This window comes from Camarhynchus parvulus, chromosome 3 (genome assembly GCF_901933205.1).
Source record: "Camarhynchus parvulus chromosome 3, STF_HiC, whole genome shotgun sequence".
NCBI lineage: Eukaryota > Metazoa > Chordata > Aves > Passeriformes > Thraupidae > Camarhynchus > Camarhynchus parvulus.
The window spans coordinates 43,862,928-43,888,621 of NC_044573.1; the positions used below are offsets into that span (position 1 = coordinate 43,862,928).

The 25,694-nt window shown below is 38.3% G+C and overlaps 1 protein-coding gene across 1 annotated transcript in view; it reads right to left on the minus strand.

The window, feature by feature from the left end:
- NID1 (nidogen 1) overlaps nucleotides 1–25,694 on the minus strand; it is a 45,306-nt gene that overhangs the window by 11,763 nt on the left and 7,849 nt on the right. The window contains exons 3-15 of the mRNA XM_030944529.1: nucleotides 25,152–25,381; nucleotides 24,086–24,513; nucleotides 23,041–23,190; nucleotides 21,559–21,810; nucleotides 20,235–20,435; nucleotides 18,192–18,437; nucleotides 17,109–17,252; nucleotides 15,904–16,032; nucleotides 12,953–13,096; nucleotides 12,080–12,202; nucleotides 4,191–4,415; nucleotides 3,394–3,566; nucleotides 1,301–1,427 (exon numbers count right to left, since the gene is read on the minus strand). Of these exons, the coding sequence (XP_030800389.1) occupies nucleotides 1,301–1,427; nucleotides 3,394–3,566; nucleotides 4,191–4,415; nucleotides 12,080–12,202; nucleotides 12,953–13,096; nucleotides 15,904–16,032; nucleotides 17,109–17,252; nucleotides 18,192–18,437; nucleotides 20,235–20,435; nucleotides 21,559–21,810; nucleotides 23,041–23,190; nucleotides 24,086–24,513; nucleotides 25,152–25,381 (2,572 nt within the window). The remainder of the gene's footprint in view (nucleotides 1–1,300; nucleotides 1,428–3,393; nucleotides 3,567–4,190; nucleotides 4,416–12,079; nucleotides 12,203–12,952; nucleotides 13,097–15,903; nucleotides 16,033–17,108; nucleotides 17,253–18,191; nucleotides 18,438–20,234; nucleotides 20,436–21,558; nucleotides 21,811–23,040; nucleotides 23,191–24,085; nucleotides 24,514–25,151; nucleotides 25,382–25,694) is intronic.

Here is a 25,694-nt window from a genome sequence, read left to right on the forward strand (position 1 = left end):
CTGCAAGAATTTTAATGCCTACACACACTCTCATTAGACAGACATTCATATCCATATAGAGTTTTTAGCCATAGCAATTTTCCTCATTTTTAAAAGTCCAGATTCTGAAAAAAAATCATTAAAGCAAAAATCTTTTCCCTGCAGAGTTTCTGATTTGCACAGGCAAGCTCAGGATTGCACTGCAGGTTAGAGTCCCTTTCCTATTAAGTATGTTGGGATGGAAGAAGTCATACAAAATACCTCAGCCATCAAGCGGTACAGAAATATGAAGTTCCATAACTGCTAGAATGCTTAAGGATGGCCTTAAGCTCTCCCTTTTTCCTTCCTAGGACAATGCTAGGATCCAAGCCACCCCCATCTATCTGCTGTCCCTAAGAGCCTGAATGGAGTCTCACAAACTGACCATTCCAAAGCACAAAAGAAGTGATTCTTTACACATCCAAAGAAAACTAAGCCAAATTTATTGCAGAGTTTTATAACTGGCTGATCATTTTTCTAAAATAATTCTAAAAGTTTAACAATGTCTGCAAAGGATTCAAAGCAAAGGTGACCTCTTCCAGTACCTTGACTTCCCAGGTGTTCTAGGATCTTGAGGATACTAGTATTTAAAATGTGCCTCCAGCTACCCTTGCTGTTGTTTTTTTTTTTTAATGACACCTCCCCCACTTTATTCTCTAAACCTGTCCTACCCCTCAGCCCTTTCCACTCAATAACAGGGTTTAACATCCAAGATGCATGGGCTTGCACTTAACCCTTCTAATGAAAATGAACACAGATTGCAGTGACCTGCAGTCTTGAAGGAAAGAATGCAAGAACAAGATAAAAACTGGATAAGCACTAACTCCACAATACCTTCTAGTCTAATTCTCAAATCCTTGAACAACTACAAAGGGTAAAAACCAAACAAGTTGGCTTTACTCACTTTCCATGCTCACTTGAGTAGCAGGCATGAGAAAACCACAGCTGAAATGGTTTCTAACAACTCTTCAGCTGTTTGATCCCCAAGCCAAGGAAGAGAGAGCAGGAGTTCTCTTCAGCCTCCATGCTCACCATTCCTTTCTCAGCAGAGCAGGCAGCTAACAGGTAGAGCTCAGGAGAGAAAACAAAATACTACATGTCATAAAATCTCAGCCATCCAGAACCTGCCTTGCTTGCCAGAACAAAAATCAGACACCCTCCAATGGTATTCCATGTAAATGAATAAACGCAACACTTAGTCAGCTCAGACAACACCTAGGAATTACATATTACTAAATTCAAGTCTAATACTGTTCCTAGAGGAAGAATCTTCTGCTGTTACCTGTTTTGATTATGGTTGTTGGCTCCCCACCATGCAGGCTGGCCCTGCTGATCGAGGGGCCGCTGATGTCTGTCCAATAAACCACCTTGTCCACGCAGTCGTAAGCAACTCCAATAACAACTTTGTCCTGTTGGACAACAGGCAAGTGAGATCAGCTTAGGATAAACAACAGCTACTCATCAGCAGCATTAGCTTATGCTTTTAAGTCTCAAGCCTGAAGAAACAAAATTCTTGAGGAAAGGTGGGAAATGGGGAGGAAAGGCCAAGAAAATAATTGGGCAACATGGTCAAATATCTTAGAAAAATACTTTGAAAGTCCCTTTTAACTATCAGACATCATTCACCATTATTTTAAAGAAGCATTGGAGATACACTGAAAAGTTTGTCTGACTTCTACAGCTTCACCTGCATTCCCATCTAAAAAAAGTTCATGTTGGCATTTTACTGTGTCACCCCTTCCTGTACCTTTTTCCTCTCATTCTTTCCCTTTAAGGGGGAATAACGACTTCCATCAAATCTGGCTTGCACTGACATCCAAGTCATGCATTATGGCTACACTTCCTATGTAGCACTATTTGACTCTAAAAAGTTCTAGCAAAGTAAGGTTTTAAAATAAAAGTTAGCCTAAACAAGTACTACATAAATCATTGTCATGGAAACAATATTCTCAGTAACAAGAAACATTTATATGTAATTTTTCAGGCAGAAAGAAGATAGGATTAGAGTTTGTGCTTAGAGCTCAAACTCCCCTGCCAGGCAAATCAAAGGGACTATCAGGGAAAAGCAACAATTGCACTTGGATTCCCAGGTCTGTCACTGTTGCTGCTTTCGCAACACAGCTTTTTAGAAAGATGTTCCAAACCCATGAATTAAAACAGATGCACTTATTCATCACTGTACCTAAATTCTGTGGGTTGCTAAACAGTATAAACACCTCTGGTACCACTTTCAAATACACAAAACAGACAACACAAAGTCAACAGTGCTAGCAGAGACCTTAAGTTTCCTTTCAATTGAAAGCTTCAAGAAAAAATTGCATCTTATCTCTTGGAAGTTCTTTCCTTAAGATACTTCTAATTAATGAATTTAAGTTAGATCAAGTAAATAATGACAGTATTCAGAATCATGTTACCTTCAGCCTTATTGCACCATGTTTTATACTGCATTTTAATTTTTTTCATGTTATTGCAGCAGAATTTTACATAAGGGACAAAACCTTGATTTTGACCATACATCACAGCAATTTATGGTACTATTTAATGAAGTGAATCTGTGTAATTTAGCCAGTATTTGATTTACTAGCTACTCAGTATAATATATAAGAAAAAAAAAAAGATCAGCATGCTACTTGATATTGCCATCTATTTTAAATAAAGCAACACTGGAATGAAAAAGAAAAAAACCTAGGCCTTGGGCAAAACAAATTAATGTGATCAAACTGCCAGTGAAAAGGGCTCGCATGTGATACAGGTGGTGGAAAAGAGAGGTTCTCAGCATCAGGAAGTCATTTTCTAGGAAAAAAGATTCTCAAGATGGTAGAAACAAGCATGGGAAAAAGATCTACCACCCACTGGGCTTACACATGGGGAAGGAAGCAAAAAAAAAGAAGAAAGAAAAATATATGTGCAGCCAAGAAGTGGAGACAACTGACTGAAAAACAGGAATAGATTAAGACTTAGGAAAAAACTTTGAGGGAGTAGGAATGGAAAAAGGAGCTTCTCCACCTACTGATATTGTAGGTTTCCTAAACTTTTATACCAGAGCCAGAAAGTAAATAGAAGTGTGAATAGACAGTAGTTTACATGAAGACATGTGCTGCTGGAGGCATGTGAGATTAGATTTTTGCCTTGTGATCTATTGTGAGCCATTCTTTAAAAGGAAGTAATTATTTTTTCTATACCTTAGGTTTAAGATTTTTTAAACTAGTCAGATCAGGAATTTTCAGTATCAAATTGGTGGGATACTGAAATTTTAATGAAGAGTAAAAATTGTGTTTTCAACTTAAATTATCGACGTATGCAGACAAACAATAACTTTCATCTTTGTCAGGAGATCTTCTAAAAAATATGGACATAGTATAGTAAATTACTTACTGGAATATGCAAGAGGGCTTTTGCACCATTTTTCTTCATATTGTTTCCCTCTAGCGGAACATGTTCAATTTTACCACTTTGGGCAAAAAGCAAGTGCGTTCCTGGCGGCAGAGGTACCGTGTCTGGTCGAACAGAGGGCCCAACAACTACAGGGGGAGCGGCTGTGCTCAGACCTTGTTAACAGAAAAGGAAACAGATGGGCAAAAAATTAGCTTGTATAGCACAACAAAGTTCCTTATTATTTGCAGAGACACAATTACAGTCAGACCTCTAAGAAGGAAACAGCCCTATAAGCAGACATTAATAACTATAATCAGATGCAGAAAGCTTCTGAAATTTTCCCCTTGGCTGAAAGAGAAGGACCAATTGACATAATAGGTCTTTTCATGTTTGCCTCTGTAATTGCTCTTTGCTTCAAATGTTTAGAAAAATCTATCTTATTTTGCAGCTGAAGTGAGGAAGATGTAGGAAGGAACATCCTTCATTTCCTGAGGCAAGTCAGCCATTACAGCTCCCAGAGGGCAGAGACTAGCTGGGCCTCCCACCGTTTCAAGGCAAAGAAGAAGCTAGAAAACCTTCTTATTCAGAAGCTCACCACAGCTGTCCAGATGCCCTGACTGAAGGAAAAGTGTGTGTTGGGGTCATGAAGGGCATGAGACATACCACAATGGGACAGCAGAAATCTGCATCGCTCCAAGTCAGTGCTGTATCTCGGGGAAGGACTAAGCCCCGCATTTGGGAGACAGTGCACTCAGATGAAGAGATACTCCCAAGAAACAACTGCTTCAGCCACTTACATGGTGGTCGGACTCCTGGACCGCTTCTGGTGCCATCAATCTCATTTCCATCCCTATCCACACACCAGCAATATCCACTGCCAGCATGGCACTGTGTGGGTAGGTAATTCCCATGCTCATCACACTGGGGAATGAAGTGACCAACTCTTACATCCCTTGGGAAGAAAGCACCTCCACTGCCAAGAGCTACTTCCCGTTCATGCTGGCATTTGGTCTTTTCTACTTCTGGGGGAAAAACCAAGAGAACAAAACAAACCCCAGTGAATATTTCTGTTTTAGTTAATAATTACAGTCCATTAACAGTTCGCATACACTGACCAGCTACACACAGGAATTCTTACCTCTAGTGGAACATGACACTGTTACTAACCTTGAAGGCACGTGACTTCAGAAGAGCTTCAACCAGTCTGCCCTACATAAGTGTGACACATTTGCTTTAAATTTATTTTATCTTTCACTGCCTAGTTTGAAAGAGAACAAACAGGTCCCCTGCATCTTCCTTCACTGAAGAGTCATAAACAGGAGTTGGAAAACACCTTGAAGCAGATGAGCAAGAACATTCTGCCTGACTTTTGACCCTGCTGTCTACTCACTGGCAACGATCCATGGGCCCTAAAATGTGACTAATTAGACCCTACAGTGGCTGAAGGTTTTTTTGTAATGCTAAAAGTCGAGATTCCCTTCAAAGCCACAAGAGAAAACCACAACATGAGGCAGATGCCAAACTCTCTACAGATCTTAGGAGATGAAGCAATTAATTGCTATGACGTATATTAGGTTTTTAAAGTTTGGTTATGAAGTTTGAGCACTCATTTGATTCTTCTGGATCTAAGAAAGAAATTGGAGGGAAAGGTTGTCCACTCCCTGGCGAAGCACAGAGAAACATACCATACACATTGGCTACATCACATGCATATATATTACTGCAGAGACTACAAAGGAAAGAAAGTTTTCAGATGTCAAATCAGGACATTCAGGGATCTGGCTCTTTATGTTTCAATTTTACAAAATAGTCTGAACTAAAATTTACACCTTCTTATTTTATTATCTATCATGCAGTAGGGAAAGTCATCTGGATCAATATACATTCTAGAAGCCAAAGAACATAATGAAATTAAAAGAATACAATAAAAATAATATATTTCCTTCTCCAGACAAAGAAATCGGGCTTGGTTTTACCACACATTTGAGATCCCTGGGAGAGAACCATGTAATTATGGGAGAGTATCCTTTCCCTGTCAATGATTTCTACAGACATTTAGAAATACTTAGCCCAAACTGTCTGCTGAAGTATCTTTAACACTACAATTCAATTTACTCCTTTACTTGTTTTCACACTGCCAGGATTAGGTCAGGATTAGTTTTGTGTGGCTCAGACTAGACTGACCCCAGCTGAGCAAAAAGCTAATCCCATGCATCTACAGACTGTTGTGGTGTAAATCTCTGTTCTGTAAAAAAGAAGGGAGGTTTTTATTGATATTTAAACTAGTTATGCAAGCAAAAGCTTTGGACAAGTTTCATGCACCTGGACATAATTAGAGAAATATAAATGACTGGAGAACAGCTCACTGAACAACTGCAATATTTGGCATCAGTTTTAATGTGGGTGGTGGAGAGCCTTGAATCAACCTACAAAACCAGCCCCTGTGGGAAAGCCTCCATTATCTGTCTCAGATTTTGTTTTCATGTATTTAGTGTCCTATGCAGTATGCAGGTAAAAGAAACGTTGATTCCAGTAAACAGATGGCTTTGCCACAGGTTTTTTTATTCTAAATTTTCATTAAAGGCAATGTTCACAGAAGAAAACAGGGGGAACACTGAATGTTGGTAAACTACTCCCCATGCATATTTTTGTCCAGTGCAGAAAAAAAATCATAATTTCATTCCTATCAGCTTTGAGAAACACTGTTAACGCCTCCTCAGTAGGATATTTAAAAAAGGTAGAAAGTGTTCCTTTTCTTCTTCACATCAGAAACCCATAAAAACAGGGTATATATCAACAGGTTACAATTTTTTACTCAATATTCTATGTGAATTATGGAAAGGAGGGTGTATAGAATCCCAGGCAGGACCCAGTGGTTACACATAAAATATATTAGTGTTATTAGCAACTTGAAATACCAATATCTGTTCTAATTTCAAGACAATGTTCACATTAATATCTGCAGATTTTACTCAGGAATTCTGATTGTAGTTTTTAAGAGAACTTATCTTTCAGTGATCAAGACCAATCTCACAAATGATCTGCTTATGCACTTAACACCACTAAAGTCAAGACACTTGTCAAACAAAATAATTTTCAAAATTAGTATTGAATTTCTAGAAGGCAGAGCATATAGTTGGTTCTTTCTAAAAAACCAATCAATGCTGAATTTTTACTTACATAAAAATATTTGCAAATACCCTCTTGTCACTCACTTTTAGGAATAAATGTGTATTTTACTACTTTTTTGCTCATGAAAATCCCTTATACTAACAGAATCAAGTACAATAAGTAATCGAAGTCAAACAGACATTCTGAAAAGAAATAAAGCCAGGGTTACCATGTTCATCTATGCTGAGTCAATAATTTTAACCTGTCTCAACATTTTGTTTTGACTCCCTAATAAGAATTTAACCAGTATTAAAACTTATAAATCAAACAAGTGACTAAATTAAAGGATAGTTCGACCAAGCATTTGGAATTCATTCTCCATTTTTTTCTTCTTATCTCTGGATCATGGCCAGGATTACTATTCTTACAGCTAAGAGACACCTAAAGAAATGTGAGTTGAAATCCAATCCAGTGTTGTAGCCTGTGCAACAATGAGGGCACAATAATATTGGATACAGATGACAGTGGGTTGGGATAGTCTGCTTACACTGCCATACCTTTTACTCCGTGATGGTAGGAGAAGATGCTCTGATTTTTCAAGTTTTAAATAGCATTAAATAACTCTCTGAAATTAGTCTAGCTATGACAGAGTTTGAAAGATGAGATTGACATGACAAATAAAGCACTTTTCCAGCCTTGATGAGCTAACAGCAGAAGCTAGACAAAATGAGTAACAAGAAAGGGGACATATTTAGGTAGCACCAGGGCTACTTCTTAAGCCAGCATCCAGACACAAACCTAAAAGCCCGTAAATTTCCATCACTAGAGCAGCCTAAATGTGGTTTCTTAGTGAGCCTACCTTTAACATACGTACTGTAGTATTGCATCCAGTCAAGACTCTTCAAAGATACAGAACAATTAGCACTAGGAAAGTTCTCTGATCTTGTGATTGGCATAAATAAAAAGTCCATTAAATACAACTGGTAGTGCCAAGAGCAAATAATACCTACCTGGTGTAATGGTGCTGTTACACCACCTACTGCACCTGACTGTAGCAAATGGAAAACAAGCCACACCTGTCTCAAGGCTCCACATACAGGGATAACTAGCCCTGACTTTCAGTGGTCCTCACCATTCTTGGAACCCACATTTGAAATGCAAGGCAAACGATCATGTCAGTGATGATAAAAATAGTTACACCAGGACTAGTTCATTCTGCCATAGATGAAACAACCAGTAAAAGCAGGACCTAGGTAATCATTGGCAATGAAAGAAAAGCAGGGGGAACATCAGCTTTTCATTAACAGCAGGATCAAGTTACAGTATTTTTCAGTGTACGAATTTAAACATTACCAATCAGCATCTGCTGTAAAATTAAGTAAAACCCCATTCTCTCTGCATTTTGCTGCAGTCGATGCTTGACTGCTGAAGGTAATACACTGACCTAATAACTTTGTGTTTTCCTGTGGTGTGCTATTTATGCCCACAGGACCGTATAATTTTTGAAACTAAGCACTTAATTTGGCAAATAATTAAAAACTGAAAGAAATCATCTGAGTCAGAAGTCAAGAGTCATGAACTAGTGGTGTCTTCGGTAAATTCCCATACTGCCTTAGTACTGCTTGTAAATTTCCCTATTAAGAAATTTAATTCCATCATCTGGATTCCAGAGGAAGATATACAACCATAGCTTGCATCATTTGTAGACATGAAACAGGCCACATGAGGAGGACAGGATGTAAATGTACAGTTATGCTTCTTGGAATAAACTGTGTAGACAAGCCTCTAAAGATTAATCTATCCTTGAAATTACAACCCAAAAAAGCTATCAGCAGATCACAGCTCAGTGGTGTAAGGATTGTGAGAGGGTATAAAAAATAATTCAGCATATACACAGGGAATATACAGGCATAGAGAAGAGTATTAGGCTGGGGAGGTGATTAAAGAACTACTGCATCCAGCTCTGGCCACCACAGTTCAAAACAACAGTGAGAAATTGAATGAGTGTATGGAACAATGCTCCTAAGACAGAAGTGTAGAGCCGAACAGAGAATTAAGGTGCAATGAAGAATTTGTGCCCTGTGGAACACAGTACAAGTCAGACTAAATACATAGAATGGTGCATCCTGAACCTCAGCTAAATGATCCTTCTTCAGAAGAATCAATTTGTATTTTATGAGTATTAAACGTGGGTTTTTTTCCATTGATTAATGAATTACCAGAAGAAATCTGGAATTTAAAAGTCACTGAAATAGATTATGGAATTTGTAAAAATGAAAATGGAAGTAGTATGAATATGGAAAAATGAGATGAAAAACATACACGTACATATTTCTCACATATGTGAAGAAAGAAACAGAATGGAGAAAAAACCAAATTAAAGCCATATACAAATATTCAAGGAATTTTTTAGCCATAGATGATTGCTCTTGTAGCAGCCATGTAGAAAATTATTTATGGACTTTTCTTAAAAAAAATGGAAGCTGAATAAAAGGATGAGAAATTGAGATGTATGGACTTCTCTTATTCAAAGACTTATATCGATATTTTTAATTGCTGTCCTCAGATACTGGAGAAAAAAAAAATTAAAAACCCGAATGAAAAAGCTTCCCTTTGTCCCTTCATTTTCCTTTGTAATTCCTCACTTACAGTTTTGTCCTGGTAAGTGTGTTTCTCATGTGAAACCAGTTGCACACAGATGAGCAGACAACAGCTCTTAACAGTTCCTAGTTCCAAGAATCCAAGCTTGTTTCTGTTTAGTAAACAGTGTCTGGGGTCTGCAGGGGTAGAAACACTCAGACATCTGGTTTTTTTGAAATGGAAAAATGAAGCGTGAGGAAATAATGAAGTACAGACTTCCTTAATAGCTGGGAGCAGCAGGACATTCCAGCATCATTAACTCTTTCATTAACATGCCTGTTCACTCCAACAGACATTCCCACGTCTGTGACTCAAATCCATTTTTCTTGTTAGTCTACTTGTTTCAAGAGTTGCCATTGAGACTTAACAGTAGGTTTCATACAATAATAAAGATACCAAACAAGCAAGTAATTGTACACATGGGTTGGAACTGAGAACAGCAAAAAGAACTGAGTATTTGGATGAATGAAACTTTCCATGCTATTAACAACCAGGAAAAACTTCAGTTACTACACTGAGGCTTATTAGATCAAAACCTTTGTGCGTAAAAAGTGGGAGAGTCTCTAATTACAGCTGAATACAATACAGCCTCCTCTGCAATCTCCATTCTGAAGCAACTCCAATGCTAGAGTAAACTAAACTACTTTAGTGAGGCTTCAGAAAGTATAGTTTGTTTCTGTCCCTGGCAATGATTAACTGATGGATCTATCCATTCTAGAAGCACTAAAACTTTAGCAACAGATGACGCCCCAAGGGCAGCTATTGTTCTATTAACTCTAAGAAGGGAGCAGTCGCTAAGTTGTAAACATTGCCATTGCTGCTGACTAGCTCAGCAACACAGATACTTTGTACTTCAGTCACAATTCAGCAAAAGTGAGACTTCTTATCTACTCAGATTTTTTTTTTACTGCCCAGAACATTTAATGAGCAGAGATAATTGATACTGTGATTCTAAAAGCCTGTCTTCTACTGGAAATAAAAAACCATATTTAAAAAAAATTAACAGCGAGGCATATATGAAGACTAACAAAGCCTGGCAGATCTTCACCCACTAAAACAGTAGATAAAAACTCTTAAAAATATTTTGTTACTGCTATTAAAATTGTGACATGGAAAAATTCCTATTCAAGGCAATTGTATTAAGCACAGAAAGTGAAAAAGGGTACAGGATAAGTAGGAAATAAAGTAACTACAAAATAATACCATATGATTAGCAGTTGAGTAGACACACTAACCACTGCATAAGAAAAGGTGTTAGGAGTAACAAAACAACCCCTACTTAAGTAAATCATCACATACGCTCAGAAGAAATTAATTGTGTCCCTGTAATAAAGTTAATTGGTTGATTGCAAATATCAGTCTCCCAACCCACCTGTTTATCTACAAAGGGCATGCGGCAGACATGAAAGCAATGTTTTTGCCTCTACATTTCTGCCTGAAGAACTGGAAGCTTTAAGGTTTGATTTGCTTCAAGTTATTCACATCAAGTTTCTCCTCTAGGAGAAATAATTTTGTTTTTATCAGCTGGATAGTTAGTTAAATACTTTGACACAGGTCATAAACAACAGTTAGTTCCTCATTCATCTAGCACTAAAATGAAAATACACATTTGTAATTGTGCATGAAATGTTAGTTAAAAATTATATTAAAAGATGGACAAAGTGGTGAAAGCTATGCCTCAGAATTAAACACCAGAAATCCTCCTGAAATTTACCTATGATATAAAAATCTACAAGCACTGGGTGATTTCACATAACATGTTACTGTGCACACGGTGAAGGGTTATGTAAATATGAGCTAAAATTAGAATCAACTTCCTGATGTTTTTTTCTCTCCTCTGTACAATCCTTTGCCTTTTGATTTCAAAAGCTGAGCATCCAATTGTGGGGAAAAAAAAGGTCAGAAATTCAAAATTAGGGAATATAGAGGCAAAATAAAAATATTAAGTCTCAGGTGGTAATATCATGCCACACAGACAAGCACTTTGAAACAAGTACCTCCACTATTAAAAAATAACAAAACAACCCAACCAAGACACCCAAACCCTTTCTTTCCTTCTGGCTCTAGGATATTCTTGTTACTCTTGACTGCACAGTTTGAGTTTCAGTCTCTTGAGAAATGCCCACCAGCAAGAATCTTAGAGGAAGAAGAATTGGTTCGAATATACTGAGAAGTTAGGGTTTATTTCCTGGCTGAAAGGTTCACCATCTACAAAACCTGAGAGCTGCCTCACAGGTTTGCCATGCTTTTGAATTAAAGTAAAATAACACTATTTTGTGCTCCAACAGTCCTTCCTCTTTTTTTTTTAGCACACCTTCAAGATGAGTTTTATACTTCAAGCCTCAAAGTACAATGGAGAAATACAAGTGTGAGGGTAAAGAACTTCCTTCTAAACAGAAAATAATCTGGATAAATACAGAAACAAGTAAGTGCCAGCTGGAAACTATACTCTTTCTAGACCACAGGTATGTGGCATGTAGGCATCTAGACCTTACTGCAGACAAGAGCCTTGTGACTTTGGTCTCATTTTTCACTTTTCTTCTGTAAATATTGCATTCATTTGCATTGCCAACAATTCCAGATATTTTATGGTAAGTGATTACTGAGTATGCCAACCAAATCACCCCCACAGTCAAACCTTTACGCAAGGCAACTTCAAAAGATAGTATCAGCTTGGGGCTGAAAACTGCTGGGGATGGAATAAACAAAGCATAAAATGGGACATTGAACAGGACATCATGAAAAAGTGATAGCAGTCAAGATACAGTTTTGGCACAAGTTTGGTAAAGTCCTAAACTTGAAAGACTTGAGAAGAATAAAGACAGAAAATGTGGAAGCAGGCACTATGTTTCAGAATGGAACCAAATTAAGATATATATCCTCCAAATCCCGAATTATATTTCTGGTCCAACTTTCAAGAACTATAGAATTTTACCTCCTAACACACATCGGAAACCATCCCCACGATAACCTGCCTTGCAGTGGCAGCTGAAGGACCCAGGAGTGTTGTAGCAGAAAGCATCTGGATGGCAGTGGCCCTGTTGACATTCATCTACATCTGTAAAAGAAAAGATCAATCACAGGTGACTGCTCCTTCTGATGGACAAATCAGAGTGATGAAATAAAGTACAAACCTGTCACATTTTCAGGCTCCTGTTTTAGGGTATCTGATTAGACATACAGACAGTTCTTGGGAAATACATCTAGTACAGAAATGCAAGGGAGATAAAGGGGTCTGAAGAAGGGGAAGCATGCCTGTATTTTAGGTTCTCTATCTCAGCAAATCCCAGGATTCCCCTATCCCAAAGGGTAATAGACATTATTAACTCACACAGTATTTTAAACATACATGTCCATATTTCCCAAAGAAATGACTTAACATAGCAAGAGAAGTAGGATTTGGTTAGCCATGTTTCCAGCATGTAATTTGGTAAAGCTCCCTCACTGCACTCAGACTGACATGAAACAGAATGCAATTTTTTTTTTACATAATCAGAGTATTATGTTTCACCGTGTTTGTAATTTAAACCAATGCAGTGCAAACAGTTGCAGCAGACAAAGGTCTGCAGAAGCAACTACACCAATTCCTGCCGTTATTTCATCTCAGACCTTCTATGAATCAAACACTGAAAAGTAAATTCAAAAGTGAGAGGAGGAAAAGAGAAATGCTTAATAAAAATTCCTGCCTGAGGGACTCAGACTATGAAATTTCTTACTTGAAATGACAAGCTGATATAGGACACAGGAAAGACCAGTCCAGTAGTGCAATGCAGAGTATAAAAGCCCCACAATAAATGGTGCTACCCACCCTCACAGGCTCGCCCATCTCCGGAGAAGCCGGGGAGGCAGGTGCAGATGTAGGCAGACCCTCCGGTGTACACACACTGAGCACGCTGAGGAATGTCACAGTTGTGTGTGCCCCTCTGGCAGTGGTTTACCTCATGCTCCACAGCTGCAGGTTAAATGTGTAAGAGAGGAGATGAAAATCTGAACTTTCCTTCACAAAGTCTAAGCCTCATAGTAAGTTCATACAAGAGAACAACATCTGTGGAAAATTACAGGAGAGAAAGGAAACAAGGAACTGAGGGGATCGGGATTTTTCTTTTTTTTCTTTTTTTTTCTGAAATCTCCCCTTTCAGTGGTGTTAAATGTTATTAATGTTTTACAATGAATTGACTGTCCTCAGCACCTCACAGGTGCTTGTTAATATAGAATGGGGCAGAAAGGTTACCATAGTGACAGATCCCAACACCCATGTCAGCTTTGGTTGTGGAAAGGAGACCTGAATGAAGAAATGTAAGGCATCTCACAGAGCTAACTCACATGTTAGCTAAGTGGCCAGTTCACTGCACAGGGAATTATTTAGATGACCTGCTACACTAACCTAGTACTGACCCAGGGCTGCTGTCACTTGGCAACAAATAGGAGCTCTGACTCACTCAGTGGGAGATAAACACATTTGTCAACTACTGGAGAGATCTGGGACCAGACCTGCAGCTTTTCATAACTCTCCCATGTTGACAGCCATGGCTCTGAAAGCACTGCATTACTTTGCACATAAATTGTTTTACAAAGTTGCTGGAGCTCTGACTATGCTTACCTATTACATCAGAGAACAGGGAAGGAAACCATGGTACTGGAAATAGGAAGAGGTAAAATACTACAAAAATTCTGGGCCTGAAAAAAGGGTGTCCAGTGTGTACATCGAGGAATAGAGTTCCAGCTGCTGTAACACTGAGGCTGTCTTTACACAATTATGACAAGGATTTGACAGGGGGCCAAGACAAGAGTCTACAATGTTCATTTCATCACAGCACACAGATGGAAACTACCACAGTGTCAGCAGGGAAATAACAAAAATCTTCTATCAGAGCCATATCTGAAAACACTCATTTTGTCTGTTTCTCTGGAGGAAATGACATCATTGTTGGAATCATTAATATCTTCATTTGATGAAGTAAGTTTTGGATTAAAAAGAAATTAATTAAAAACAGTATTATAAACGCATAAGGTAAGAGTTGGAGCTCAAAGGGAGTCTCCAAGTCTTTCTGTTTCTCATCCTACAAAGAGGAGGACAAGATTTATTTACAACTCTCTTATAAAGCTACTTAGTGAATCACACAGCTGGTATGAAAAAAAAGGGCTGGTTCCAAAGGAGCTGAGTCAGAGCTGCTATCCCAGAGCAAATTGCAAAAGCACAGAGGGTTGCTGTTGCCCCTTTTGGGGTTCAAATTCTTGGTAGGTTATAAGACCCTCTACTGTGAAAAGATTATCATGACATTTATATTCAATCTGTTGGGAAACTAGACTTTATCTTCCCTCTCTTCAGCCTTAAAAATGCAATTTGTTTTTAGTTGAAGGAAGGGATCAAACCAAAATCCTTCAAGCTGAGCAAGGAATTACTTAGCACTTGCTAAAAGTGGAACATCAGCTTCATGGGAAAGTGGTAGAGTGAAGCTGGTGAGGTCATGGCTGGAGGGAAGAATGTTCCCTTTCAGGTCCAAGTCACAAAACTTCAGTGCTGGACATAATGGAAGGAACATAAAGCTGCTCTTCCACATCTCACCCTATCCCTTCCAGTGGCCTTGGTAGAAGGAGCTGCTTTTTCTGACTGTTCTGCAAGAAAGAGAATTAGGCTACTCTGTGACTTAGGGAACAGACATGAATTATAATTCATACTGGAGCAGAGAAATTTGGCTTGTGATGGAGTGCAATACACAGCATGCAAAGTCACAAACTCAGGGAAAGTAATGCAACTCTCTGTGATAAGGTGAAGGCTCCTCAGTCTTTGAAGAACAGTCTTGGCTATAATGAGCAACAACCTGGATGCATTAGCTGATCAAAGGGTAGCCAAGTTTCCACCACAAAGCTGTCACAACAGAAGCAAAAAATCCTCAGCTGTTATCACCTCTTTCCAAAAGATAGAGGAACTTCCAGCCATACTGGTAGTATAAAGCTTCCAGCCACACTGAAAGAGTGTGTATAGATTTTTTTTGGTACAGAATTACTGTCAGGTTGCAAAGAAAAATTCTAACAAGAAAAAATAAATTATCTCCATCCTATCCTGACAGTTGCAGCTCTAGAGGTAGAGTCATTATTCCTTTTTTGTTATTTGTTGTTATTTCTCTTCTATCTACCATTTGTGGGTTCCTTCTTCCAAAAGGAATTTCTACAACTTGAGTAAAAAACAGGACAAAGAGGAAAAAGAAAACATATCCCTTGTTAGGACAACCTTAGTCTAGCAAATACAGATTAACTCAGGCTTCCTCCAGAAAAAAGTTGTTAAATTACAGAAAAATAAACTAGTTTAGTGACAACTACTGAATTCGATATTTAATGGTACATTAAAAATGAGCTAAGAGCCAAATCACAAATATTTTAACAGTGAAGTGATCTGCAGCTACAACTCTTTTTAATCATGATGAATTATCACTTTAGAATAAGTCTGCAATAGCCAAGACACATTGGTTTAGAGCTGTGCACTACCTTGTCCAAGGGATGAATTTGTAACTGAAATCTCATCTGTTAAATTGAACTCTGGATTAGACATAAGGAGCAGAACACAAATCCCCAAAAAGTCAAAAACACAGCACTCAGAAAATGCAGAAAAACCCAGTAATCATGAGCTGCAGTGCAAACTCCGGAACTCCACTCACACTAAAAATCAGCACAGATCATGAAGCACAGTTTTCTATCCCTGTGAGATGGATCACAGCCCAAAGGCTGGTGGGCAATGCTTTCCAGAAACATGAAACTCACCAACACAAGTCCGCCCATCTGCCGCAAACTGGTATCCCCCAACACACTCGCAGCGGTAGGTTCCCGGCTGGTTGTTGCAGTCTGCATTGCTGCCACACAGCCCTGGCTGCTCTGAACACTCATCAATATCTAGGGTGTTAAAAGGATCTTGATTATTACAAAAAGGCATTTAATATGGATGCCAGAAAAACAAACTGGGGAACTCTAGGTTAATAGCAGTCTTCTGTATTTAGGCCATGGCTTGGATATACCATACCTCTTAAGAGATATTAATAACCTGAAAATAAGTTTTGAGGTAACTGTGTCCTCAGCTAATCTGCACCAAAAAGAAAATAAGCCAGAAGTTCTATCATGGAGTAATAAAGGGATGCCACAGGAAATTGCAGAAGAAAGAGAAGTCAAAGAAAATGCAACCTGAGGTGATGAGAAGCAATAATAACTACTGGGGAGCGTGAACTCTAGGAAAGCCTTCCCCTTTCATTATCCATAGACATCTCCAATCCACTGCTGCCCAACTCACAGCATCAGGGGACTGGAAGGGACAGAGTGATGCTGTCATTTTCATTAGCAAGTTGATTAAAGGGCTGGAGTGGAAGGAGAGTTGTCCTTTGGGTTTTAAAAGCCCCCAGAACTTTTTTAGGTAATAGGGATGACACAGTTCATTAACAGACACTTTCACTTCTTGAAAACACATATTAGTGCTTTGATTTGATTGCAAAGCAAAAACCAAATACACTAGGAATACAGAGTAGAATGAACTGGGAAATATGAGTCTTTTGGAACAGAAATGGATTTTCAAAGTAGATTGTGAAAAAGATGATTTCAATGAATTGCACATATCTGTGCCCTGTCTGCATGTGCATTTCCTATTTCTCATCTCCCTTGAGAACTTTTAACCTAGTTGACTCATTTTAACCAGAACTTGCATTACAGTAAAGTTCTCACAACTAAGTTTCCACATATTTTATAAAAAGATGAACTGGGTGGGAAAGATGCTTTGCAAGATAGGAAAACACTCTTCAAGACAGTCAAACCTGCCTACTTTGATTATTGAGATCCACAGCCCAGCAACCCTCTAACCTTAAAATCAGCCTCTCCGGGCAGTTCATTTTGCTGGAATGGCTAGTCCTGAAGGTCAATATACCCCAAGGAAAATAAATTCTACATTAGCTTTCATTTTGCAATGTATTGAAGTGTGTTGATACCATAACAAACGTTTCCATCTCCACGGAAGCCAATCGAACATTCGCAGAAGAAACGATTCCCAGTTCCTGGACGGCACACGGCGTTGGTGTCACAGTTATGAGTGCCAGTGTAGCAAGGATTCCGGTTAATATCAGCAGAACCATCTGGCAAGAGAGACCATATTTAGCCTTGATGACTCTGTCCAAGTAATAGCACCAAGCTAAGGCCAGGAAGGAGGTTGCTCATAACATACATTAAACATGGAAACATATTTTTTGCATCAGGAAGAAAGGGCCTTGCAGGTGATATCTTAGACAGACATGTATTTAATAGCATCTGTATTCCTTGTTACTTGTACAGAGGACTACTGAGTTTAAAAAGAGCCACAAAAACCTCTCTAAAGAATAAGACAGAAAGAAAATTCATTTTCCAGTCACTGACACAAGACTCAAAACATGATTCCTAACAGCTTGGTTTATTCATTTAATTAGCAGAACTTTATTTTGTAACAAACAAAAGTGAGCACAGCCTGGTTTTATACTCATCTGATGTGCATTTTCAAATTGTCTCTTTGCTTTCTTTCTAATATTAGTGGAAGCTTGGTCAGCTCATCTAAAAAAATACCTTTCAAAAGCAGCCTACAATTCAAAGATAAAATGCTATGTTTCAAGATAAATTATAGAAACTCATCCATGGTAAATCTCATTCCCCTTTTCTTCTCTCTTCTCTAACAGTGTCCCCCCAAAAAAAATTAATAGAGGAACTACAAATTAGGTAAAGATAAACAACACAGTCCATGCATCTGAGTGTGAATAGATTCAAGGTGGCGTATTGGGAGTATTTCAAGGAATTAGACATAAACCCCAGTGAATTTCAACAACACAGCATCACTTAAATACTCTTTCTCAAGTAAAAATACAAATTTTCAACAATCCCATTTCCCTTCTTCACTGGTGGATCAGGACTGCTGCTAAATAATGAAATTAATTCATGTAACTCATTAACACCCATCTAGGGCAGGCTAAAAAAAAAAAAAGATGATCGCTCTTAATTGCTTACAAAAGAGAAAAAGCAAAACCTGTGTACCTATATAAAGTACGTACCACGGATGGGGCCGATGGAATTGCTCATGGCGTATCGCAGGATCTGCTCGTCCCTGTTGTACAGGACAAACACACTGTCCACTGAGAGCTGCTGAGTGGCAGGAGCAGAATGGGGGGAGTCATCGTGGACGCATTCATCAAAGGAGATGGTCTGGCGCCACTGATAGGCACCCGTGTAGGTGGCAGCCACTCCATCCCTTTCTGGCTCTGTCACCGTGTACTCCCTCGAGGACGATGAAGTGATCACTGCAACATGACAGCAAACACGCTGATCAGAGCTGAGACCAAAAGCACCCTGTCAAATTCTATCTGTATACTTGGGATGCAGTCTGTGTAGTGCGAATGGGAATTTCAAAGGCTAGAAGCTGTGAAAGGGGATGTATTTCCATGCAAAGGAACAAGCACTGGAGTATACTTACTGTGTTCTCAGGGATCATAGTTTTTAGAAATGAGTAATTTGATTTATTTTGACATATTTTAAAAATTTAACTTTATTTTATGGATTTCCAAGTAATTAAAGGAAAATTTAACTCAGCAAACTCAGATTCCTTCAGGTTCCTTATCTCCAAGCTAAGGACAGTCATATCACCAGCCTAAACTACACCCACTTTTTAGTTCATTCTAGACTACTAGCCTTGGATTTTAACAGAGCCCTGAAGAAGCTGCATGTCTGAGAGTTCCTGCATGCTTCGCAACAGTTTTCTACACAGGGAAAAATTCTGAACAAAACTCTTCAAAAAGATCTGGGCTTGTGGATCTTCCCACTGTAGGAAAGGTCCTCAGAACACCAGTATTCTTTATTTGGACACCAGAACACACCTATATCAATCCACTTGCAGCAGCTGGCTAAAGCCGGATTTCTGCCAAGTCCATTAGATACGCCATAGGACAGCAGATCTGCAGCTGTTTGAGTCCTGGTAAATCAAATCCAGCCTGAAGGACACCTCCTTCCAGCCTCCGATTTTACCTCCATGGGAACAGCATTTCTGCCAAGTAGACAACTGTTCTGAAGAGCAGACACTGTCCAAACTCTCAAGTTGTTCAGTACAAAGCAGAAGCTTCCTGCTGCTTCCACTTCCTCCTCCTCCCAGTCCAAAACAACGGGCAAAGCACAAGCAGGTTCATCACTGGCTACTAAATTCAGACATTAGTGAAAACAAGGCAGTGATGATGTAACCACACCATTTTCTAGCTCTAGCAACCAAAAGTGCACCCTTGGAGAAAAGTGCAGTATCTCCAGAATTCATGTGCACGTGGGTGCACCACAGGCTACTTCATCTGTAGTATTCATCTTTTTGATGGCTGGCTGGCCAGCAGGAACACTCCAACCTCACTTCTCCACTTTCTGTATTGAAACACCCATCATTTTATCCAGGAAGAGGAAAGCAAGATAATTAAGCAAAACAAGACTGTCCTGTAAATAGTGAATGAAGAATGGTTCTCTTAGGAAACTGAGGATCTGTGATAAAGGAATTGAGAGAGAGGAGTACTGAAGAGACAATGCAAGAAACAGATAAGGGAATTAAGAGGTAATTTCCAATTGGTTGTTAAAATTCAGTTCAAATAATACTGATAAATGCTTGCAGAGCCATTGTAATGAAGTTCACACAAGATACAGTGGTAAACAATGGGTTTAGTCTCATCAAAGATCACGGCTCACTTAATTTCATTACCACAAAAAGGTATATGCCAGTACAGGGCTAAAGGGCTGCAGGCTTACAAAGAAAACCTTTACCCCTTGTACACTGCCATCAACAGCATAAAAAAAGTCAACAACAAGGGAAATCAAGAGTGTTTTGCAAACAACAGTTCAGAGAAAGTTAAATCTGTATTTTTTTAAATGAAAATATTAGAAATATTTGCATTGTCCCACTCAAAATCCACCTTCTTTTGAAAGCTTTTCCTAAGGGATAAAATGCAACTTTCTAAAAGTCAAAGGGTCCTAAATACACTTGTTAAAAAGGTAATAAAGTAATGTTTTTCAGATTGTCTTAGTGCATGAAGCAGAGACTTTCTCATCATTTCCTTCTTATGGAACCTTACCAGAACTAGAAGTGTGGTAGAGTTCAGTGTAGGGCTCTATATGGACTGATGCCCCAGATGGGATCTCAGGTATTCTGCCCTCCATTTCTGTGCTGATGGTGAGGTGACCATGCTCATCAATGCCACTAAACTTCTGCTTTACAACCAGCTTCTCATTGTTGCCAAGAAAAGTTACTTCTGTTTGCCGTGTAAACTCACCACCTAAAGAAAGATAATTAGTTTAACACTAAACTTAATAGAGGTTTCCAATTCCTTCCATTCCAAATAAATAAAGAGATAAAATATAAAATATAAATTACTATTGTCTGTAAGTTTTGATGCAGCACAATTGCTAAGGTCTTGTGTTTCTAATGAAATAACTTTCAGAGGCATACTGATAATATACTTGGATACTGCAAGCAAATTTTTTTAAGCACTGCACATGATAAATCATAAATCCCGGCCCTGAGGCAGTGGGGTTTTAATAAAATTAAAAAGAAGTTCTGACTAAGCTAATAGCAGTAGGCCTTATCCTACCATTTAAAAGGACATTTTAGAGAAAATTTCCATTAGGAATACACAGAGTTAAAAAAAATCAAAATCCAGTACATCTGTTTCCAAATCAAAACCAAGTGGAATGTATGTTGTAAATTCCAGAACAAGCTTCAAACATATCAAATCCAAGAAAATCCCAAACCAAAAAGTTTTGTTCAACTAAATTCATATTACAAGTCTGTAAAGGATCAAATTTTCAAAAGAAACACATGTTCTGCTAGAACAGATTGAATCTACAGCTTGAATGCACAGCAGCACAACCAACCAGATTTGGCCTTAATCTCTTATGAAAAGCTCCAATTGTGAGCAGGGGTTTCCCTCAAACTAGCTAACAGAGCCATTTGCATGTCATGCAGCAGCTGTTTCTGTAAAGTGCCTCAGACCCTCAGGAGGTCAGGTTACCATTTCTCTTTTGCTCTGTTGGTACAATCAGAGATTTAACAAGTTAAATCTCTCGAAGATGTAGGAGAAGCTTTTTATATTAACTATGTACACTCTAGTAACAACTCCCCCAAAAGATCTTTTTAATAATCTCTTTCTTGAAGAGAAACTGGCCCAGCCAATCTTCTCTCTAACACACATAGTTGTTGTACACTGGCAGTAAATTAAAAGGTTCATTGTCTATATATTGCAAACAACAAAAATGGTGAGAAACTTGATTACAAAAAAAACCATTTTGCAGCTCAGAATAGATGTGTGTTTTCACCCTATATTGATGCTAAATACAGATTTTTTTCTATCAAGACAGAGGAAAGCATAGCAATTTTGAACATTTTAATTTAGAAGTTACCAGTAATGCTGAATCCATTTTTATATCCTTGCTGTTCCACAGCAAACATCCATCCTATGATACCTCCAATAGAGGCAAGAGGTAGTAAAGAATACCCCAAAGTCTCTGGGATTGTGCTGATAGCAGTGTAGGCACGCCCTTGGTTCATCACGACATAGGAGTGGAGATCAGTGTTCTCAAACACAACTGGGACAGGGTTGTTTCCTACAAAGATTCTTCCTCTGACCTTGCCGTTGACTCTCTGAGGAGAACCTGGCAAATCAATACAACACATCAGAACCAAATAACAGCATTCTCATACTCTCCAAGGAACATGTCCAGAGTGTTTGCAATGTTCAGTGCTTAGTGTTGAAATAAGTGGCAAACAAATACTCAGAGTTCAGACAAGAAATTGCCACGTGCTCACTTGCTTATGCACACACACAAGTGTGTTGTCTTATGCGGATGATTAAACGGTCAAATTTGCCTGAAGAGATGCTCTTTATCCTCATGGAAAGTTCTGTCTGCAAAGATATACTGTAACGGTGTTATGAAGTTATCTGACAGTAAGTGGCAGACAAACTTAAGATCACACTTCATATCTGAATGCAAATTTGTTTATTCCCTATTAAGAAACTAATGCCATTAGGCATTAGAATAATTTACGTGTTATTCTAATCTATTACATTTCTTGGCTCTGAACTATTGGCCATTTTGAAGACTGCCAGTGTTATACAGAAGTAGCTATTTTGGATTGCTAATTTTCTCCTGTTTATAATTTCCTACATGGAAGTTTTAATTTCATTATTATCCGATCCTTCTTTTCTTTCTATGGAAAATCCAGTTTTATGAACTGAAAGCTAAGTATTAGGTTTTGCTTTCCTGGTTTATCAAACACAGTCTTGCAGTAAACTATTTGAGTTGTTGAAATGCATCTGTGCTCTGAGCCTAATCACTACAAGGATTACAAGTGTATACATAAGAAATTCCTTTATGGATTTTACACAGGAACAAAGTTTAAATGGGTATTCAACAGAAATCTGGCAGATCACCCTTTAGTAAAGCAGCTTAAGAATCAAAGAGGAGCCATGCTCTTTGGTTCAACGATCAAAGTTAATTTGTTCATCACTTTGAACTGTCCATTTCTAGAGTGAGGACCATATCAGATTATAATATGCTGGAACTTCATGACTAATTCTAGGAAATACCACTGGATGTTATGTTTTCTTTCAAATTATGTCAGTTACAGAAGAAGTTTATTTTTTCTAGAAAGTCACATTAAAATGCATAAAGCCTATAACTGACCACTCAAAATAATTTGCTTCACTCAAAATACCATTTTAAAAAGTAGAGCTCACTGATTCAAATGTCTTTCACTATATCCCAGTGATAAGTCTTTCAAAAAGCTTTTATCAGGTCTTTTCTGGAATTGAATACAGGTCACCTCATTCAAGAGCTCCATATGCAATTGTTGCTTATGTGTCTAAACTTCAAACCAGTTACCTTCTGCTACACACTGTCTGCCATTTCCTTTGTAGCCAGCAATACAACTGCAACAAAACCCGTTGGGATAATCCTTGCAAATAGCATGAACAGAGCACTGGTGACGGTTGTTAGCACAGGTCTCTTGGACATCTGTGTGGTAGCGAAACACTGTGGAAAATAAGACCAGACATTTATATTTCATGCAATTACTGTAGTATTCACGTATCACTGGACTAGTTTAAAAGTATCTCTGGGCTCACTTGATCAGACTTTCATTTTCTCTTTAAGGAAAGCAAATTATTGCAATTGATATTGGTTAACCTTGCAATATGCAGACAACTTCCTACTATTTTGTAGTAAACCTCAGGGCTTCAGCTGTTGAATTATTTAGTTAGAAAACTGTTTAATTCTGACTTCAGCAGATCTAAACACAAATCAGTTAAAATTCCTGTCAAAGCTAAACACGTAATTTTAATTTGTCCTTATTTCTGATTCAAAACAAAAAAAGGGGATTTTTTAACTTTAGAACAAAACATATCAGTATAGTACCCAGGACCACGCAGCAACGGATGCACCCTATAATCCCAACTGTCTTACCCTGTTATTTAACGAAGATAGCAATTCTCACACCTGCTTCAACAAAAAACCAACATCTGGGCAGTCAGTCACACTACTCTTAAATTTCTAGAAACACTTTATTAGAAGTTAGACTTGCTAGTTCTGCCCTTCTAAGACTTGAGGCCATGAAACCCTAGCCAAAAAAAATTTACAACAGCTTCTATTCCCAAGCTTTATTAAATCATCTGTATTCAGTAACACATCTGAGAAAGGTCTGTGAGCTTGACTAGGGAACTAGTTTACTAGACTGGCAAAAACTGCATCTGAGGTGACATCTGAATTAACCATCTCAATAAATAACACAAACTTATGATGTGCGTCCAGATTTTCAGATATTGAGCTAAAGCAAAGGAAACATTGTTTCTTTGGTAATTCAATTTCTTTCACATATCTTTTTTGCAGCCTGTCCAGGTTAGAAGAAGCTAAACTGTACAAAAGATCTTACCTATTCCAGTTTCATCAAATTCTTCCACATCTATGACTTGAGGTGGCTGTGGGGGAAACTGCTGGATCCGAAAGTGGCGAGGTGGAGCTTTTGCTGTTGGGAAATTTTGAGGACTGTAAAAAGACTCGGTTGAAGGTGTTCCTGTTACATCTTGGTATGAAGTCAGAAAGTCTTCTGCAGCTAGCTGAGGAACACTGTATGTGACAAGATGCTGATCCTCTTCAGTGCTGTCTGTGCTACTTGTGATATACTGCTGTGTTATTTCAGTGGAACCATAGTCAGACATAAAGGGCTTAGAAGTCATCTCCTGGTCTTCTTCATTGGGCTCTACGCTCTCCAAAATATTGCTGATTTTGGCAGGCACGATACTGTCAGATGAGCTACCAATCTCGAACACCCAGACGCCCTGCTTCCCAGCATTGCTGCTTCTGTCAAAGAGAAACAGGCCAAATAAAGCAAGCTGTGTGGTATTTCTAGCCTACACACAATGTTATCCTTCACTGCAAAGTGTCAGGACAAAACTGTCTAATGATCTTACCTACATTACATACTTACCTACAGGTACAGTTTATTCAGCTGTGAAACACCCCTGACAGTTTGGGTAACTTTTTTTTTCTCCTCACCCAGAACTTTGTTGAGAATTTCTAATTTTCTTGTCTCCAAAGAAGACAAGAACAGAAGGAGATTTTAGGGCCACAAAGATATTGCTACCACTTACTAAAACTTTCTAGCTCATTCCCTTTCCTGCTAGTTCACTCTTTCTTCCAAAAACACAAACTCACAAAAACAACCTGCCCAGGATAGATTATGGAGAGTTGAAGTCTAAGTGCTACTACTTATAGAAGAACTAAGTATACTGGAATTCCTACCAGTAACAATGGGAATATGGACTTTAAACAAATTCCACCAAAGTCCTCAAGGGGGTGGATATTTATCAGCGGCAGATCTTGTGACTTCCCATGCAATGGCTAATAGGATCTTATTAGTTCTCATTTATTCATGCTACAATTAAGAAAACCATGGAACTCTGATGTTTTCTTGAGTTTAAACAAAGAAAAAAGCATACTTGTACAGGTTTCTAATGCTGTCTTCATCTTCAGCAATGACATTGTAGGATCCTGACTTTTCCCAAAAGTAGTAGTTTGTAGAGGCTTGACTAAAGCCAACCAGAGCAGGAATATTTTCATCGTCGTTCTTGGAGTACGTGCTATAGAACTGCAAGCTATCTTCTGGATAAAGGAAAATAGCATAGGAACTGGAATCAGAGGAGGCTAAGACAGCCTGGAATGTGTTTCTCTGTGGAAAAAAAAATTAACACACCTTTACTCACATCAAAATAATTAAGAAAAAGTGTTTTTTTTCTTTTTAAATGCAAAATTAAAATAAGAATTTTCATTAAAAAGAAAAAGTTATCAAAAGTAAATTAAATCTGCAGGAAATAGTCAGATAGGCTGCCCAAAGCATAACAATTTCAAGTTCTGTAGTGCTATAGGATGCTATTTCATTTCCTTAAAATAACAGAAGTGATGTGCTAGACTAAATAAAAAAATCTGTAACCAGAATGTTTGAAGTTCAAGTTTCATGTTGCTCAAGTCATTTCCCACAGGAA